Source organism: Hemiscyllium ocellatum, chromosome 15, assembly GCF_020745735.1.
Source record: "Hemiscyllium ocellatum isolate sHemOce1 chromosome 15, sHemOce1.pat.X.cur, whole genome shotgun sequence".
Classification (NCBI taxonomy): Eukaryota; Metazoa; Chordata; class Chondrichthyes; order Orectolobiformes; family Hemiscylliidae; genus Hemiscyllium; species Hemiscyllium ocellatum.
In genome coordinates this window covers 4,137,512-4,156,153 of record NC_083415.1, presented here as the reverse complement: position 1 = coordinate 4,156,153, position 18,642 = coordinate 4,137,512, and the positions used below count along the sequence as shown (strand labels likewise).

The 18,642-nt window shown below is 45.1% G+C and overlaps 1 protein-coding gene across 1 annotated transcript in view; it reads left to right on the top strand.

Moving 5' to 3' along the window:
• stx16 (syntaxin 16) overlaps positions 1 to 18,642 on the top strand; it is a 55,942-nt gene that overhangs the window by 20,596 nt on the left and 16,704 nt on the right. Inside the window, exon 4 of the mRNA XM_060836245.1 lies at positions 17,568 to 17,730. Coding sequence (XP_060692228.1) covers positions 17,568 to 17,730 — 163 coding nt within the window. The remainder of the gene's footprint in view (positions 1 to 17,567; positions 17,731 to 18,642) is intronic.

Genomic DNA, 18,642 nt, shown 5'->3' with positions numbered 1-18,642 from the left:
GTTAAGTGCATCTTTGCTATTTAGATTCTATGTTCTCACTACTTTCTGGGTGAAGAGGTTTCTTCAGAATTCCTTATTGCTGGGTATCCTATAATAATGGCCTGAAGTTTTACACTTGCCCGCAGTTTTAAAGCCTTTCAGTAGGTCACCACTTGGCCTTTTTTTACAAAAGGAAATAGACCAATTCTATACATACTTTCCTAATGGCTATGGCAATGCATTTTGAAATACTTTAAATAAATTTTCACACTTCTCCCAGTGTTCTAAACCTTGATGTAATAAGGCATCCAGAAGTGTAAGCATTACCCTAAATGTGGTGTAACCAGAGCTGGCTGGCAGACAGGAAACAGTGGGAACAAACTGATAATTTTCTGAGTGGCAGTCAGTGACTAATTAGGTCGGTGCTTGGACCCCAGCTACTCAATATGTATTAATGATTTAGATGAGGCAACTAGTGGATGGTGTTTACTGGGGCTCTCAAGGCTTTAGATAAGGTCCCATGTTGAGTAGCATGTAAAGGTAAAGTGCATAGGATGGGTAATGTACTGTCAATTATAGGGAATTAGTTGGTAAACAGGAAACAAGAATAGGCATAAACAAGTCATTTTCTGAGTGGCAGCCTGTGTCTAGTTGGGTTCTGCAGGGATCAGTGTTTTTACTGTAACTAATCACAAAATGGAGATGCCAGTGTTGAACTGGGGTGGGCAAAGTCAGAGGGGGTCAAACAACACCAGGTTCTAGTATAGCAGGAAACTAAAAACTTTTGGAACGCTGCTCATTCGTCAGGTGAAGTCACTGGAGCAGTGTTGCAAAAGCTTGTGATTTCAAATAAACAAAGAACAAAGAAAATTACAGCACAGGAACAGGCCCTTCAGCTCTCCAAGCCTGCACTGATCCAGATCCTCTATCTAAACCTATCGCCTATTTTCTCAAGATCTGTATCCCTTTTCTCCCTGCCCATTCATGTATCTGTCTAGATACATCTTAAATGACGCTATCATTCCGGCTTCTACCACCTCCACTGGCAACACGCTCCAGACCCCCACCAACCTCTGCAAAAAGAACTTTCCACGCTTATCTCCCCTAATCCGTTCTCCTCTCACTTTGAACCCTAGTAATTGAATCCTCCACTGTGGGGGAGAAAGCTTCTTGCTATCCACCCAGTCTATACCTCTCATGATTTTGTAGACCTCACTCAGGCTCCCCCCTCAACCTCCATCTTGCTAATGAAAATTATTCTAATGTATTCAACCTTTCTTCATAGCTAGCGCCCTTCATACTAAGCAAAATCCTGGTGAACTTCCTCTGCACCCTCTCCAAAGCAACCACATTCTTTTGGTAATGTGGCAACCAGAACTGTATGCAGTATTCCAAATGTGGCTGAACCAAAGTCCTGTACAACTGTAACATGACCTGACTTAACATGACAAAAGATAACATGATCTTTTGTACTCTATATTCTAATGAAGGAAAACTGCCGTATGCCGCCTTGACCACTCTACTGACCTGCGTTGCCCCCTTCTGGGAATGATGGCCCTGAACACCAAGATTTCTCTGGACATCAATTTTCTCCCCAGGATTTTTCATTTAATGTATTGTTCGGTCTTGAATTCCAAAATGCATTACCTCACATTTGCCCCGATTGAACTCCATCTGCCATTTCTCTGCCCATCTCTCCAATCTATCTGTATTCAGCTGTATTCTCCTACAGTCCCCTTCACTGTCTGCTACTCATCTGCAAACTTGCTAATCAGACAACTGATACTTTCCTCCAAATCATTTTTATAGTGGTCCCAATATGGATCCTTACGGAACACAACCACTCACAGGTCTCCATTTTGAGAAACTCCCTTCCATGACTATTATATGTATCCTGTTGCCCAGCCAGTTGTCTTTCTATCTGAGGGATGACATCAAGATTGGTGTCATTAGTAGTGGAGTCAAAGACATTAGGAACATTTAAGCGAATGCTAAACAGGCACATGGACAGCAGTAAATTGAGGGGTGTATAGGTTAGGTTGATCTTAGATTAAGATAAACGCTTGGCACAACATCATGGGCCAAAGGGCCTGTACTGTTCTATGTTCAAACCTTTCTATTTACCAGGCAACATCCTGGTAAATCTCCTCTGAACCCTTTCCAAAGCTTTCCACATCCTTCCTATAATGCGGTGACCAGAACTGAAAGCAATAGTCCCAAGTGCAGCCGTACCTGAGTTTTGAGGGATTGAGGTCCGCTGTACAATCAATAAATGCTAACACACCATACGCCGCCTTAACAAACCTATTAACCTGGGTGGCAACCTTCAGGGATCTATGCATATGGACACCGAGATTAGATTCCCTCCAGTGTGGAAACAGGCCATTTGGCCCAACAAGTCCATCCTGACCGTCCGAAGAGTTAACTGACCCAGACCCATTCTCCTACATTACCCCTGATTAATGCACCTAACATTACTGGCAATTTAGAATGGCCAGTTCACCTAACCTGCACATCTTTGGACAGTGGGAGCACCTGGAAGAAACCCATGCAGACATGGGGAGAATGTGCAAAACTCCACACAGACAGGAGTCCGGAATCAAACCTGGGTCTCTGATGCTGTGAGCCACTGTGTCGCCCAAAGATCTCTCTGCTCATCCACACTACCAAGAATCTTACCATTAGCCCAGCACTCTGTATTTCTAAAGCTCCTTCCAAAGTGAATCACTTCACACTTTTCTGCATTAAACTCCATTTGCCACCTCTCAGCCCAGCTCTGTAGCTTATCTATGTCCTTCTGTAACCTGCAATATCCTTCAGCACTGTCCACAGCTCCACTGACCTTGGTGTCATCTGCAAATTTACTAATCCATTCTTCTACAACCTCATCCAGGTCATTTATAAAAAATGACAAACAGCAGTGGCCCCAAAACAGATCCTTGGGGTACACCACTAATAACTGAATTCCCGGATAAACTTTTCCCATCAACCTTTGTCTTCTTTCAGCTAACCAATTTCTGATCCAGACTGCTAAATCACCCTCAATCCCATGCTTCCGTATTCTCTGAAATAGCCTACCATGGGGAACCTTAGCATATACTTTTCTGAAATCCTGACACACTGTATCAATGACTTTACCCTCATCCACCTGTTTGGTCACCTTCTCAAAGAACTCTAAGGCTTGTGAGGCATGACCTACCCTTCACAAAACCATGCTGACTATCCCCAAACAAATTATTCCTTTCTAGATGATTATAAATCCTATCTCTTATCCTTTCCACACTTTACCCGCAACTGAAGTAAGGCTCACTAGCCTATAATTACCAGGGTTAGCTCCATTCCTCTTCTTGAACAAGGGGACAACATTTTAACTAGAGGGAATAGGTCTAGACTGTGTAGGGAAAAATATAAAATGGACCTATGGGGTGACCTTTTCATGCAGAGGGTGGTGCACGTATGAAATGAGCTGCCAGAGGAAATGGTGGAGGCTGGTACAATTACAGAATTTAAAATGCATCTGGTTGGGTATATGAATAAGAGAGGTTTAGACGGATATTGCCCAAGTGCTGGCAAATGGGACTAGATTAAGTTTGGATGACTTGTCGGCGTGGCCCTGTTGGCCCAAAGGGCCTGTTTCGGTGCTGTACATCTCTATGACTCTATTTGTTATCTCCCAGTCTTCTGGCACTATTCCTGTAGACAATGATGACATAAAGATCAAAACCAAAGGCTCTGCAATCTCTTCCCTGGCTTTCAAGAGAATCCTAGGATCAATCCCATCCGGCTCAGGGGACATATCTATTTTTCACTCTTTCCAGAATTGCTAACACCTCCTCCTCATGTACCTCAATCCCATCTAATCTAATAGCCTGTTATGTCAGTATCCTCCTCAACAACATTCTTTTTCCTGTGTGAATACTGACAAAAAATATTAATTTAGCGCCTCTCCTATCTCCCCTGACTCCATGCACAACTTCCCACTACTGTCCTTGACTGGCCCTAATCTTACTCCAGTCATTCTTTTATTCCTGATATATCTACAGAAAGCTTTAGGGTTTTCCCTGATCCTACCTGCCAGTTACTTCTCATGTCCCCTTCTGGCTCCTCTTAGTTCCCTATTTAGGTCCTTTTTAGCTAACTTGTAACTCTCAAGCACCCTGGCTGAGCCTTCACACCTCATCCTAACATAGGCCACCACCTTCCTCTTGACAAGGGACTCAACTTCTTTAGTAAACCATGGCTTCCATCACTCGACCACTTCATCCCTGCCTGACAGATGCATGCTTATCAATGACACGCAGTAGCTGTTCCTTGAACATCCTCCACATTTCCATTCCCTGCAGTTTCCTTCCCCATCCAATGTATCCCAAATCTTGCCCAATTGCATCATAATTGCCTTTCCCTCAGTTATAACTCTTGTCCTGTGGTATATACCTATCCCTTTCCATTACTAAAGTATACATAACCGAATTGTGGTCACTATCACCAAAGTGCTCACCTACCTTCAAATCCATCACCTGACCAGGTTCATTGCCCAGCACCCAATCCGATGTAGCCTCACTCCTAGTTGGCCTGTCTACATACTGTTGAAAAATGTGGTGCTGGGAAAAGCACAGCAGGCCAGGCAGCATCCGAGGAGCAGGAGAATCGACGTTTCGGGCATAAGCCCTTCTTTAGGAATGAGGCTGGTGTGCCAAGCGGCTGAGATAAAAGGTAGGGGAGAGGGGCGCTGGGAATGCGATAGTTGGAAGGAGATTAAGGTGAGGGTGATAGGCCGGAGAGGGGGTGGGGGTGGAGAGGTTGGGAAGAAGATTGCAGGTCAAGAGGGCGGTGCTGAATCCAAGGGTTGGGACTGAGATAAGGTGGGGGGAGGGGAAATGAGGAAGCTGGAGAAATCTGCATTCATCCTGTGTGGTTGGAGGGTTCCTAGGCGGAAGATGAGGCGCTTTTCCTCCAGGCGTCGTGTTACCATGTCTGGCGATGGAGGAGGCCAAGGAAATGCGTGTCGTTGATGGAGTGGGAGGGGGAGCTAAAGTGTTCAGCCATGGGGCGGTTGTTTGGTTGATGCAGGTGTGCAAGAGGTGTTCCCTGAAACGTTCCACAAGTAGGCGGCCTGTCTCCCCAATGTAGAAGAGACCACATCGGCTGCAGCGGATTCAGTAAATGATGTGTGTGGAGGTGCAGGTGAACTTGTGACGGATATGGAAGGATCCATTGGAGCCTTGGGGGGAGGTGTGGGCGCAAGTTTTGCACTTCTTGCGGTTGCAGGGGAAGGTGCCAGGAGTGGAGGTTGGGTTGGTGGGGGGGTGTGGACTTGACGAGGGAGTCGATCAGGGAGTGGTCTCTCCTGAATGCTGATAGGGGTGGAGAGGGAAATATATCCCTGGTGGTGGGGTCTGTCTGGAAGTGGCAGAAATGATGGAGGATGGCGATTGGAGGGGCGGGGTTCAAGGGCGGAGGTGAGGGAAGTGGAGGAGATGCGGTGGAGAGCGTTATCAACCACGTTGGAGGGGAAATTGCGGTCTTTGGAGAAGGAGGCCATTTGAGTTGTTCAGTAGTGGGAATTGGTCCTCCTGGGAGCAGATGAGGCGAAGGAATTGGGAATATGGGATGGTGTTTTTACAAGGGGCACAGCGGGAGGAGGTGTAACCTAGGTAGCTGTGGGAGTCGGCCAGTTTGTAGTCAATGTCTGTGTTGAGTCGGTCGCCCGAGATAGAAATGGAGAGGTCTAGGAAGGGGAGGGAGGAGTCTGAGACAGTCCAGGTAAATTTGAGGTCGGGGTGGAAGGTGTTAGTAAAGTGGATGAACTGTTCAACCTCCTCGTGGGAACACGAGGTAGCGCCGATACAGTCATCGATGTAGCGGAGGAAAAGGTGGGGGGTGGTGCCAGTATGGTTGCGGAAGTTGGACTGTTCCACATATCCGATGAAGAGGCAGGCATAGCTGGGGCCTATGCGGGTGCCCATGGCAACTCCTTTAGTTTGGAGGAAGTGGGAGGATTGGAAGGAGAAGTTGTTCAGAGTGAGGACCAGTTCAGTCAGTTGAAGGAGGGTGTCAGTGGAAGGGTACTGGTTGGGTCGGCAGGAGAGAAAGAAGCAGCGGGCTTTGAGGCCTTTGTGATGGGGGATGGAAGTATACGGGGACTAGATGTCCATTGTGAAGTTAAGGCGTTGGGGGCTGGGGAAGCAAAAATCATGGAGGAGGTGAAGGGCATGGATGGTGTCCTAAACATAGGTAGGGAGTTCTTGGACTAAGGGGGACAGGACAGTGTTGAGGTATGCGGAGATGAGTTCTGTGGGGCAGGAGCAGGCTGAGACAATGGGTCGGCCGGGGCAGTCAGGTTTGTGGATTTTGGGCAGGAGGTAGAAACGGGCGGTGCGGGGTTGTGGGACTATGAGTTTGGAGGCGGTGGATGGGAGATCTCCTGAGGTGATGAGGTTATAGATGGTCTGTTTCCCTCCAGACCTTCTCCCCAGCAACCCCAGCCCCACCCCCTCTGAGCAGGAACGATCAGTCCTCAGCAGAGGCCTCACCTTCATCCCCTACGCTCCCGGATCAATGAGTTCAACACGTGGCTAGATATCGAGCATTTCATCCACTGCCTTTGCCTCCGCGCCAATTCTTCAACAAGGACTCTCGCCCACCCTCTGACGACCCTTTCTCCTGCCTCCAACACACCCCACACACCTGTTCATCCACTTTACTAATACCTTCCATCCCGACCTCAAATTTATCTGGACCGTCTCGGACTCCTCCCTCCCCTTCCTAGACCCCTCCATTTCTATCTCGGGCGACCGACTCAACACAGACATTGACTACAAACCGGCCGACTCCCACAGCTACCTAGACTACACCTCTTCCCACCTTGCCCCCTGTAAAAACATCATCCCATATTCTCAATTCCTCCTCCGCCACATCTGCTCCCAGGAGGACCAATTCCAATACCGAACAACTCAAATGGCCTCCTCCTTCAAAGACTGCAATTTCCCCCCGACATGATTGATGATGCTCTCCACTGTATCTCCTCCACTTCCTGCTCCTCTGCCCTTGAACCCCGCCCCTCCAATCGCCACCAGGACAGAAGCCCACTGATCCTCACCTTCCACCCCAGCAACCTCCAGATACATCGTATCATCCTTTGTCATTTCTGCCACTTCCAGACAGACCCCACCACCAAGGATATATTTCCCTCCCCTCCCCTATCAGCGTTCAGGAGAGGTGACTCCCTTCGTGACTCCCTAGTCAGGTCCACACCCCCACCAACCTAACCTCCACTCCCGGCATCTTCCCCTGCAACCGCAAGAAATGCAAAACGTGCGCTCACACCTCACCCCTCATCTCCCTCCAAGGCCCCAATGGATCCTTCTATATCCGTTGCAAATTCACCTGCACCTCCACACACACCATGTACTGTATTTGCTGCACCCGATGTAGTCTCCTCTACACTGGGGAGACAGGCCGCCTACTTGCGGAACGTTTCAGAGAACACCTCTGGGACACCTGCACCAACCAACCCAACCACCCCGTGGCTGAACACTTTAACTCCCCCTCCCACTCTGCCAAGGACGTGCAGGTCCTTGGCCTTCTCCATTGCCAGACCCTGGCCACGCGACGCCTGGAGGGAGTGCGCCTCATCTTCCGCCAAGGAACCCTCCAACCGCATGGGATGAATGTAGATTTCTCCAGCTGTCCCAAACCTCGGATTCAGCACCACCCTCTTGACCTGCAATCTTCTTCCCGACCTCTCCGCCCCCACCTCCACTCCGGCCTATCAGCCTCACCCTCACCTCCTTCCACCTATCGTATTCCCAGCGCCCCTCCCCCCTACCTTTTATCTCAGCCCGCCTGGCACACCAACCGCATTCCTGAAGAAGGGCTTATGCCTGAAACGTCGATTCTCTTGCTCCTTGGATGCTGCCTGGCCTGCTGTGTTTTTCCAGCACCACCTTTTTCAACTCTGATCTCCAGCATCTGCAGTCCTCACTTTCTCTTCCCTGTCTACATACTGTGTCAGGAAAACCTCCTGCACCCGTTGGACAAAAACTGACCCATCTAAGGTACTCGAACTATAGCGCTTCCAGGCAATGTTTGGAAAGTTAAAGTCCCCCATAACAGTTACCTGTTACTTGCACTCCTATTCAGAATCGTCTTTGTAATCTCTCCTGTACCTCTCAAGAACAATTTGAACCCCTAAGGTCTCGTTGTTAGGCAACACTCCCCAGGGCATTACCATTAAGTGTATAAGTGCTGCCCCACCAAAATATAGCATCTTACATTTATCTAGATTAAACTCGATCTGTCACACCTTGACCCATCTGATTCAGGTCCCATTGTACTCTGAGGTAATCTTCTTCACTGTCCATGACACCACCAATTTTGGTGTCACAGAGATGGACAGCATGAAAACAGACCCTTGGGTCCAACTTACCCATGCTGACCGGCTATACTAAATTAATTTAGTCCCATTCGCAAGCATTTGGCCCATATCCCTCTGAACCCATTCAATTCATAAACCCATCCAGATGCCTTTTAAATGTTGCAGTTCTACTAGTCTCCACCACTTCCTCTGGCATTTCATTCCGTACATACACCACCTTCTGCATGAAAAAGTTGTTTCTTAGGTCCCTTTTAAGTCTGCCCCTCTCACCTTAAACTTGTGCCCTCTAGTTTTGAACTTCCCTATCCGAGGGAAACAGCCTTGACTATTCCCCTGATCCATGCCCCTGATGTTACAAACCTCTGAGGTCACCTCTCCGCCTCTGACGCTGCAGGGAAAATAACCCCAGCCTTTTCAGCCTCTCCTTGTAGTTCAACCCCTTCAACCCTGGCAACCTCTTTGTAAATCTTTTCTGAATACTTTAGGTTCAACAACATCTTTTCTAACTATACCTCCAATAGTCGCATCCAAATCATTTATAACAGTGGCACACCACTGTTTCCAGGCCTCCAGTCAGAAAAATAACCTTCCACCACCACCACCTTCTGTCTCCTACCTTTGAGCCAATTTTGCACCCAAATGGCCTGTATTCTATGACATCTAAACTTGTTAATCAGTCTACCATGCAGAACCTTGTTGAAAACCTTACTGGAGTCCACCACTCTGCCTACATCACTCTGCATTGTCACTTCTTCAAAAAAAAAACTCAATCAAGATATGAGTTGTCATATCCCATGCATGAAACCATGTTGACTATCCCTAATCAGTCCTTGCCTTTCCAAACACATGTACATCCTGTTCCTCAGAATCCTCTCCAGCAACTTGCTCACCACTGATGTCAGGCTCACTGGTCTACAGTTCCCTGGCTTTTCCTTACCACGTTTCTTAAATAATGGCACCATGTTAGCCAACCTCTGGTTTTCTGGCACCTCACCTGTGGCTATCAGTGATACAAATATTTCACCAAGTGGCCCAACAATCACTTCCCTAGCTTTCACAGAGTTCTAGGGTACACCTGATCAGGTCCTGGGGATTTATCTTCCTTTATGCATTTTAAGATGTCCAGCATCTGTGTAATATGGACACTTCTCAAATATCGCTATTTATTTTCCCAAGTTCTCCAACTTCCGTGATGTTCTCCACGGTAAACAATGATTCAAAATACTCATTTAGTATCTTACCCATCTCCTGCAATTCTACACATATACCACCTTTGCTGATCTTTAAGGAGCCCAGTTCTCTTTAATGTATTTTGGATTCTCCTTAACCCTATTTGCCAAAGCTATCTCATGTCCCCTTTTTGCCCTCCTGATTTCCCTAGGGACTCACTCAATCCCTGCTATCTATACATGACATATACTTCCTTCTTTTTCTTGACCAGAATCTCAATTTCTCTAGTCATCCAGCATTCCCTACACCCACTAGCCTTTCCTTTTGCTCTAACAGGAGCATACTGTCTCTGGACTTTGTTATCTCATTTCTGAAGGCTTCCCACTTTCCAGCCATCCCTTTGCCTGCAAATATCTGCTCCCAAACAACTTCTGAAACGTTTTGCCAAATACCATCAAAATTGACCTTTCTCCAACATGGAAGATTTACCCTATTGACCTGCATGGCAACTTACAGGGATCTCTGCACATCTCTGTGCATTACCAAGAATCTTACCGTTTATTCCTGTTGCTCCTTCCAAAGTGAATTACCTCACACCTTTCTGTATTAAACTCTATTTGCCACCTCTCAGCCCAGCTCTGCAGCTTATCTACGTTCTTCTATAATCCTTCGGCACTATTCACAACTCCACCGACCTTCATGTCATCCACAAATTTACTAATCCATCCTTCTACATCCTCATCCAGGTCATTTATAAAAATGAAAAATAGCAGTGGCCTCAAAACAGATTTTTGTGGTACACCATTAGTAACTGAACTCCAGGATGAACATTTCCCATCAACCATCACCCTTTGTCTTCTTTCAGCTGGCCAATTTCTGATCCAAACCACTACATCACCCTCAATCCCATGCCTCTGTATTTTGTGCAGTAGCCTACTGTGAGGAACTTTATTAAATGCCTTACTGAAATCCATATATGCCATGTCAGTGTCTTTATCTTCATCCACCTGTTTGGTCAACTTCTCAAAGAACTCCATGAGGTTTGTGAGACATGACCTAACCTTCACAAAACTGTGTTAACTCTCCCGAATCAACTTTATTCCTTTCTAGATGATTATAAATCCTATCTCTTCTAACCTTTTGCAACACTTTACCCACATCTGAAGTAAGGCTTACTGGTCTATAATTACCAGGGTTGTCTCTACTCCCCTTCTTGAACAAGGGAGCAACATTTGCTATCCTCCAGTCTTTTGGCACTATTCCGATAGACAATGACAACACAAAGATCAAAGCCAAAGCCTTGGCAATCTCCTCCCTGGTTTCCCAGAGAATCCTGGGATAAATTCCATCAAGTCCAGGGAGATTATCTATTTTCACACTTGCCAGAATTGGTGACACTTCCTCCTTGTGAACCTCATCTAGCCTAGTAGCCTGTATCTCTCTCCGTATTCTCCTCAACAACATTGTCATTTTCTCGTGTGAATACTGACAAAAAATATTCATTTATTGCTTCTCTTATCTCCTCTGACTCCACGCACAACTTCCCACTATTGTCCTTGATTGGTCCTCATCTTACCCTAGTCATTCTTTTATTCCTGATAAACCTATAGAAAGCTTCAGGGTTTTCCTTGATCCGATATGCCAATGACTTCTCAAGTCCCCTCCTGGCTCTCTATATAGGTATTTTCTGGCTAACTTGTAACTCTCAAGCACCCTAACTGATCCTTCAAGTCTCATCCTAACATAAGCCTTCTTCCTCTTGACAAGAGATTCAACTTTTTTAGTAAACTATGGCTCCCTCACTTGACTACTTTCTGCCTGCCTGACAGGTCCATACTTATCAAGGACACGCAGTAGCTATTCCTTGAAGAAGCTTCACATTTCAATTGTGCCCACTCCCTATAGTTTCCTTCACTATTCTATGCATCTTAAATCTTGCCTAATTGCATCATAATTGCCTTTCCTTCAGTTATAACTCTTGCCCTGCGGTATATACCTATCCCTTTCCACCGCTAAAGTAAACATAAGTGAATTGTGGTCATTATCACCAAATTACTCCTTCACACCTCACTTAGTTCATTACCAAGGGTACCAAATCCAATGTGGCCTCACCCTTTGATGACCTATCTGCATACTGTGTCGGGGAACCCTCCTGCAAACATTGGACAAGAACTGACCCATCTAAAGTACTCAAACTATAGTATTTCTAGTCAATATTTGGAAAGTTAAAGCCCCCGTAACAACTACCCTGTTACTCTTGCTCCTATCGAGAATCCTTTCCTCTACATCTCTGGAACTATTTGGAGACCTAGAGAAAACTATGTAGAACTTTAACTTTTAGATCAGGTCTATCCTTTCTCATACCTATTTTAAAACTAATTGAATTATATCACTTGCCCTAAAGTGCTCCCCAAGTGATATCTCAGTCACTTACCCTGCCTTATTTCCCAAGAGAAGGTCAAGTTTTGCTCCTTCTCTAGTTGGTACATCTACATACTGAATAAGAAGATTTTCATGTACGCACATAGTAATTTCCTCTCCATCCGATCCTCTGACACCATGGCAGTCCCAGTCAACGTTTGGAAAGTTAAAGTCCCCAAGCGTTACCACCCTATTATTATTATTACATATAACTGAGATCTCCTTCCAAATTTTTCTTAATTGCCCACTAACTATTTACCTATAGTCCAGTCGCAACGAGGTGATAATCCCTTTCATCTCCTTCCTAAATAACCTCGGTGAAAGTACTCCTTGGCATATCCTCCCTCAGTACAGCCGTAATGGTATCCCTCACCAGAAGGGCCACTCCCCGCCCCCCACCCCCTTTCTTTCTATAGCATCTACTCCCTGAAACAGTAAGCTTCCAGCCCTGTCCATCCCTGAGCCATATCTCTAACAGCTATGATATCTCAGTCCCATGTTTCTAACCATGCCCTGAGTTCATCTGCTTTATCTGTCCGACCTCTTGCCTTGAAAGAAATGCAGGGTAAATTATCAGTCCTAATTTGTTCCTTGTTTTGCTCCTGCCTGCCTTGAGTACTTGACTTTCCCCTTTTCTCATCTGTACAGTCTCAGACTTATCTCTTTTCTCAGTATCTCTTACCTCCCTTACAAGTTTAAAACCTCTCGAGTAGCACTAGCAAATTCTCCCGTCAGCATGTTAGTCCCCTTCTAATGTGTCCTTTTTATACAGATCACTACTAGCCCGGAGGTGATTCCAATGATCCAAAAATGTGTATCCTCCCCTACCAGCTCCTCAACAACATATTCATCTGTTCTCTCCTCCTATTCTTACTCTCTTGAGCACGTGGCACTAGGGGTAATCCAGATATTTCTCCTATCTTGGACATAATTCTTAAATTCCTGCCTAATTTCCTATATTCTGTCCTCAGAACCTCATCCTTTTCTCTTCCTATGTTGTTAGTTCCACTGTGTACAATGACTTCTGCTGGTCCCTCTCCCCTTTGAATATTTTACATCCTCTCCGAGACATCCTTGACCCTGGCACCATTCTGATATCTTGTTGCTGGCCACAGAAACATCTGTTTGTGCCTCTATCAAGAGCGTCCCGTATCACAGTCAATCACTTGGAGCCTGATATACCCCTTGTTACAGTAGAGCCAGCCTCAATGCCACAAATTTGGCTGTTGGTGCTATATTCCCCTGAAAGTCCATCACCTCCTTCGTTTTCCCAAACAGCATATTTGTTTGAGATGGGGATAGCCACAGGAGACTCCTGCACTACCTGTCCTGGAGGAAGCCGATCTACCCAACTTTGTCTGTGGTTTCTCTACCTTCCTGAAATTGCCATCCATCACACCCCCTAGCTCTTGTAAATTCCTCATTGCCTCCAACTACCACTCTAACTTATCCATGCAATCCAATAGGATTTGCAATTAAACACACTTCCATGGTAATGTTGAAATTCTCCCTAATCTCCCACATCGGACAGGAAGATTACATCACTCTACTGAAGCCATCATTGCACTTTAACAATCTACAGACCCAGAAAACAGCACAGTCTTACTGCTCTAGGATAGCTTAGCTGTTTAATCTAGAGTCAGATCTGAATAAAATATAACAACAAAAAAATTCACCATACTCCTCTATTGTAGATTTACAAAAAAAGGGTATGAGTTAAAGTAAAACACATTTAGGGTGTTCCCCTGCTGTGAGAGATCTCCATCCTGCAGTTTCTCCAAGGCCAACTGTGAACCTCACTGTTTTGTTTTCTTCCACTGAACTTGCATGTCCAGAGATACTTGAAACTCTCAGCTGGTCAGCCAGATCTGCAGGTTCACATCACCACTCAGCTGTTTCTTTTCCAAGGAAAACAGCCCCAATGTCTACCTTCATAAATGATTTTGTGTTATCTTTTCTCTCTAATCAATACTGTCACTCTCCTTATCTTTTCTGTTTCTCCGAAATAATGCTCAAGATCATTTTCTGTTCTTCTCCAGTTTGCATCAGCTTTCTGTTAACGTCATATCTTCAAAATCTTCCTGTAAAGACAATTGCTTCTGGATGTGTTTTTACCTTGTACTTTGCACATTGAACCATATAACCTCAGGAGGGACATAGCTCAATTGACTGGCTGGCTTGTGAGGCAAAACCTTGCTAGCAGTGTAGGTTAAATTCAGTGGTTGCCAAATTATTGGAGACTTTTTGAGGGACGGGATTAATCAGCATTTGGAAAGACAAGAATTGATCAGAAATAGTCAGCATGGATTGTTAAGTGGAGATCCTGTCTGACAAATTTAATTGATTTTTTTTCAAAAGGTGACTAAATATGTTGATGAGGCTTGTGCAGTTGATGTGGTTTACATGAATTTCAGTTAGGCCTTTGACATGGAAGTCTGGTCCAATTGATCCCTGGGATCCAAGGCAAGTTGACACACCCGATCCAAAATAGTGGTGAAGGGTGATGGTGGAGAGTTGTTTTTGTGACTGGGAGCCTATGACCATCGGTGTGCCACAGGGGTTGGTACTTGGAGATCCTTTCTGTTTGTTATGTACGCTAGTGACTAGGATGTGACTGTGGAAAGTTAGTTAGTTTAAATATGACATGAAAATTGGTGTTCATAGCAAGGAGGATGGTCTCAGACAGCAGAGTGACATTGAACAGCTGGTAAATTGGGCAGAACAATGGCAGATGGAATTTAATCCTGCTAATCCACCAAAATTGGAGGTGTACTGGACAGCAAAGAAAGTTCCCTCAGAGTCCAATGGAATCTTGATCAGATGGGCCAATGGGCTGTGGATTGGCAGATGGAATTTAATTTAAATAAATGTGAGGTACAGCATTTTGGAAAGGCAAATCAGGACAGGATTTATACACTTTATGGTAATATCCTGGGGAGTGTTGCTGAACAAGGAGACTTTGGACTGCAGGTTCATAGTTTCTTTGAATGTGGAGTCTCAGATGGACAGGATAGTGAAGAAGGCAGTTGGTATGCTTTCATTTATTCGTCAAAGTATTGAGTATAGGAGTTAGGAGGTCATGTTGCCACTGTATAGGACATTGGTTAGGCCACTTTTGGAACATTGGGTGCAGTTCTTGTCTCCCTCCTATAGGAAGGATGTTGTGAAACTTGAAAGAGTTCAGAAAAGATTCACAGGGATGTTAGCAGGGTTGGAGGGTTTAAGCTATAAGGAGAGGCTGAACAGGCTGAGGCTATTTTCCCTGAAACGTTAGAGGCTGAGGGGTGACCTTGTAAAAATTTATAAAATCATGAGGAGCATGGATAAGGTAAATAAACAAGGTCTTTTCTCTGGGGTGGGGGAGTCCAGAACTAGAGGGCATGGATTTTGGGTGAGAGGAGAAAGAGTTAAAAGGGACTGAAGGGGCAACAATTCCTACATTTTAAAAGGCATCTGGATGGGTATATGAATAGGAAGGGTTTAAAGGGATGTGGGACTAGACTAATTTCGGTTATCTGTTCGGCATGGATGAGTTGGACCAAAGGGTCTGTTTCCACGCTGTACATCTCTCTGACTCTAAGTTTGATGCATTTTGGGAGGTCCAATAAGGAAAGGATATACACAAATGAATGATTGTTCCTCAGTGCTCCCCAGGGAACTAAAGGACCTTGGCGTCCAAATTCACAGATCCCTGAAGGCATCGATACAATTTGACAGGCTTGTGAAGGAGGCATACAGGATCTTGCCTTCATCAGCCAGGATGTAGAATATAGAAACTAGGAAGCCTAGTTATAACTTTATAAAACATTGATTAGACCACAGATGGTCTGGTTCTGGTCAGCACATAATCAGAAGGATCTGATTGTATTGTAGAGTGTGCAGAAGGAGATTCAGCAGGGTGTTGCCTGGGAAGTAAAGTCTCTGTAATGAGGAGAGACTGGGTAACCTGGCTTTGTTCTCCTTGGAGCAGAGGAAACTGAGCGAGGATATATTGAAGTATACAAAATGTTGGGAGGCATAGACACAGTAGATCATGAGAATGTGTTTTCCCCATGACAAACCTGTTTAAGACCGAAGGGCCTAAGTTTAAGGTGAGGAAATCGTCTGAGAAAGAAAATTTGATGGCAGAAATATAGAATGTGATGCCTGAGATGATGTAGGCAGGTATACTTGCAATATTTAAGTATCTGAATGAGCATTTAAAATGAAAAACTGAAAGAACTGCAGATGCTGAGCTTTTCCAGCAATTTCTGTTCTTGTTTCTGAGCAATTAAAATGCCAGGGCATCGGAGCCTGTTGACCAAATGCAGCTAAATGGGATTAGTATTGTTTAGTGTTTGTTGGTTGGCATCCACATGGTGAGTCAAAGGGCCTGTTTCGATGCTGTGTGACTCTCATTCCCAAACCAGTTGAGGTTACCATGAAGGACTTTCCTTCCCAACCTCTCGCCTTGCTGCCAGAGGAAGTGGTGGAGGCTGATACAATTACAGCTTTTAAAATGCATCTGGATGGGTATATGAGGGTGTAGGTTTGCTCGCTGAGCTGTAGGTTTGATATCCAGACGTTTCACTACCTGGCTAGGTAACATCATCAAGTGAAGCCTCATATGGGTATATGAATAGGAAGGGTTTAGAGGAATATGGGTCAAGTGCTGGCAAATGTGACTCGATTAGGTTGGGATACCAGTAGGCATGGACGAGTTGGACCAAAGGGTCTGTTTCTGTGTTGTACATCTCTATGACTCACCTGAGATCTGGTGACACTCCGGTTAAATCACCACCAGAGTCTCTCTCCAATGAGAGAGCAGCCCTTAACTTTATATTTGTTTTTATACCCACCCTTTTTTTAAAACATCTTTTTCTCTAAGCTTACCCAGCTTTACTTCAATCCATCTTATTTATAGCTATTCCATTTAATTTTATTCTTCACCTCCCCTGCTTGAGAGTGAATGACTTTAATATCACGCAGCAAGACCAAATAACCTGAGTAAACTGAAGTCCGGATGGAAAGGCTGCAGGTGTAATTTCATCGTAAAGGAATATGGTTTGTATTTAGAAAGGGAAAACCATTCAGTATGCCACGAACACCCATGAAACTGTACCATAGTGAAGTTTCCAGCAGAGGAGTGGGGAGGAAATCTCTTCAAAATAATGTCAGGCAGTAGCAATCCGAATACAGTCAGATCCTATTGTATACAATCTGTCCAGGTGCAAATACTACACCAAAGGTCAACTGAATAGTTGACATAGGAGGATGCACATTTCCACTGAAGATTGTCTGCTGCAATTTGGCAGCAGGAACACTGGGGGAGAAACCGTATTAGTGCCATTCCTTCAGAGAATTTGCAACTCCTTTTGCTCACCAGTTCCTGTTGAAAGTGACATCAGAGAGGCATACTATTGTGCAGTGTACAGATATACATCAAACATATATTGTTAAAATCTTACCCATTAGCTGACTCATTCTTCAATCAGAAAGTAAATGATCCATTTTGGTGATCTGTTCTGCTTTTGTACAGTTTCTGTACAATAACAATGTTTCCCTCGTTTGTTATTTAAAACTGTACTGAAACGTGGAACGGAGGTCCTGACCTTCCTGTTACCGCCTGTTTTCCTTTCAGATGTTCCACCGATGTCAGCGAGCGGTACAGAGCCTGCAAAGCAAATGGCGCAGTTGTACAGAACAGGAAGAACGGGTCCTTCGAAACGTTGTCTCTTCTCTAGCACAAGCCCTTCAAGATCTGTCGACCAACTTTCGGCACGCCCAGTCCAGCTATCTCAAACGTATGCAGCTGAGGGCTGGGAGCCATTTTAATCTGAATGTCACTGTTTGAACATCATAGGCCCCTTGTGTATATCAATACGAACAGTGTTCTGTAGGACATGGGAGGGTTTGTACTGACATGAATGGAGGCAGCACCACATATCTTCAAATTAGAACTGACTTTACTAAACTTACATTAGCCTTATCAGTTTACAAACAGGAGAGTTGTTACCATAACTACTGTCCACTTTCGGGTTTCAGTTGTTCCTTCGTTGAGTCAGAGTATCTTAAGGTATCAGCAACCATGAGCATAAGAACCAGGAGCAGGAGTAGGCTGTCTGGCCCTTCGAGCCTGCTCCACCATTCAATAAGATCAAGGCTGATCTTGGACTCAGCTCCACTTACCCACCCTCTCAGCGTAATCCTTAATTCCTTTATTGTTCAAAATAAACTACCTTAGCTTTAAAAATGTTTACTGAAGTAGCGACAACTGCTTCCCTGGGCAAGGAATTCCATAGGTTAATAACCCTCTGGGTGAAGAAGTTCCTTCTCAATTTGGTCCTAAACCTGCTCCCTCTAATCTTGAGGCTACGCCCTCTTGTCCTAGTTTCACCTGCCAGTGGAAAATCCTCTCTACTTCTATCTTCTCTATTCCCTTCATAATTTTGTGTTTCTATAAGATCCGCCCTCAATCTTCTGAATTCCAATGAATATAATCCCAGTCTACTCAGTCTCTCCTCATAAGCCAACCCCCCACAACTTCGGAATCAACCCAGCGAGCCACCTCCACACTCCCTTCAGTGCCAGTACGTCCTTTCTCAATTAAGGAGACCAAGACTGCACACAGACTCCAAGTGTGGCCTCACCTGCACTTTGAACAGCTGTAATATAACCTCTCTGCTTTTAAACTCGATCCCTTTAGCAATGAAGGA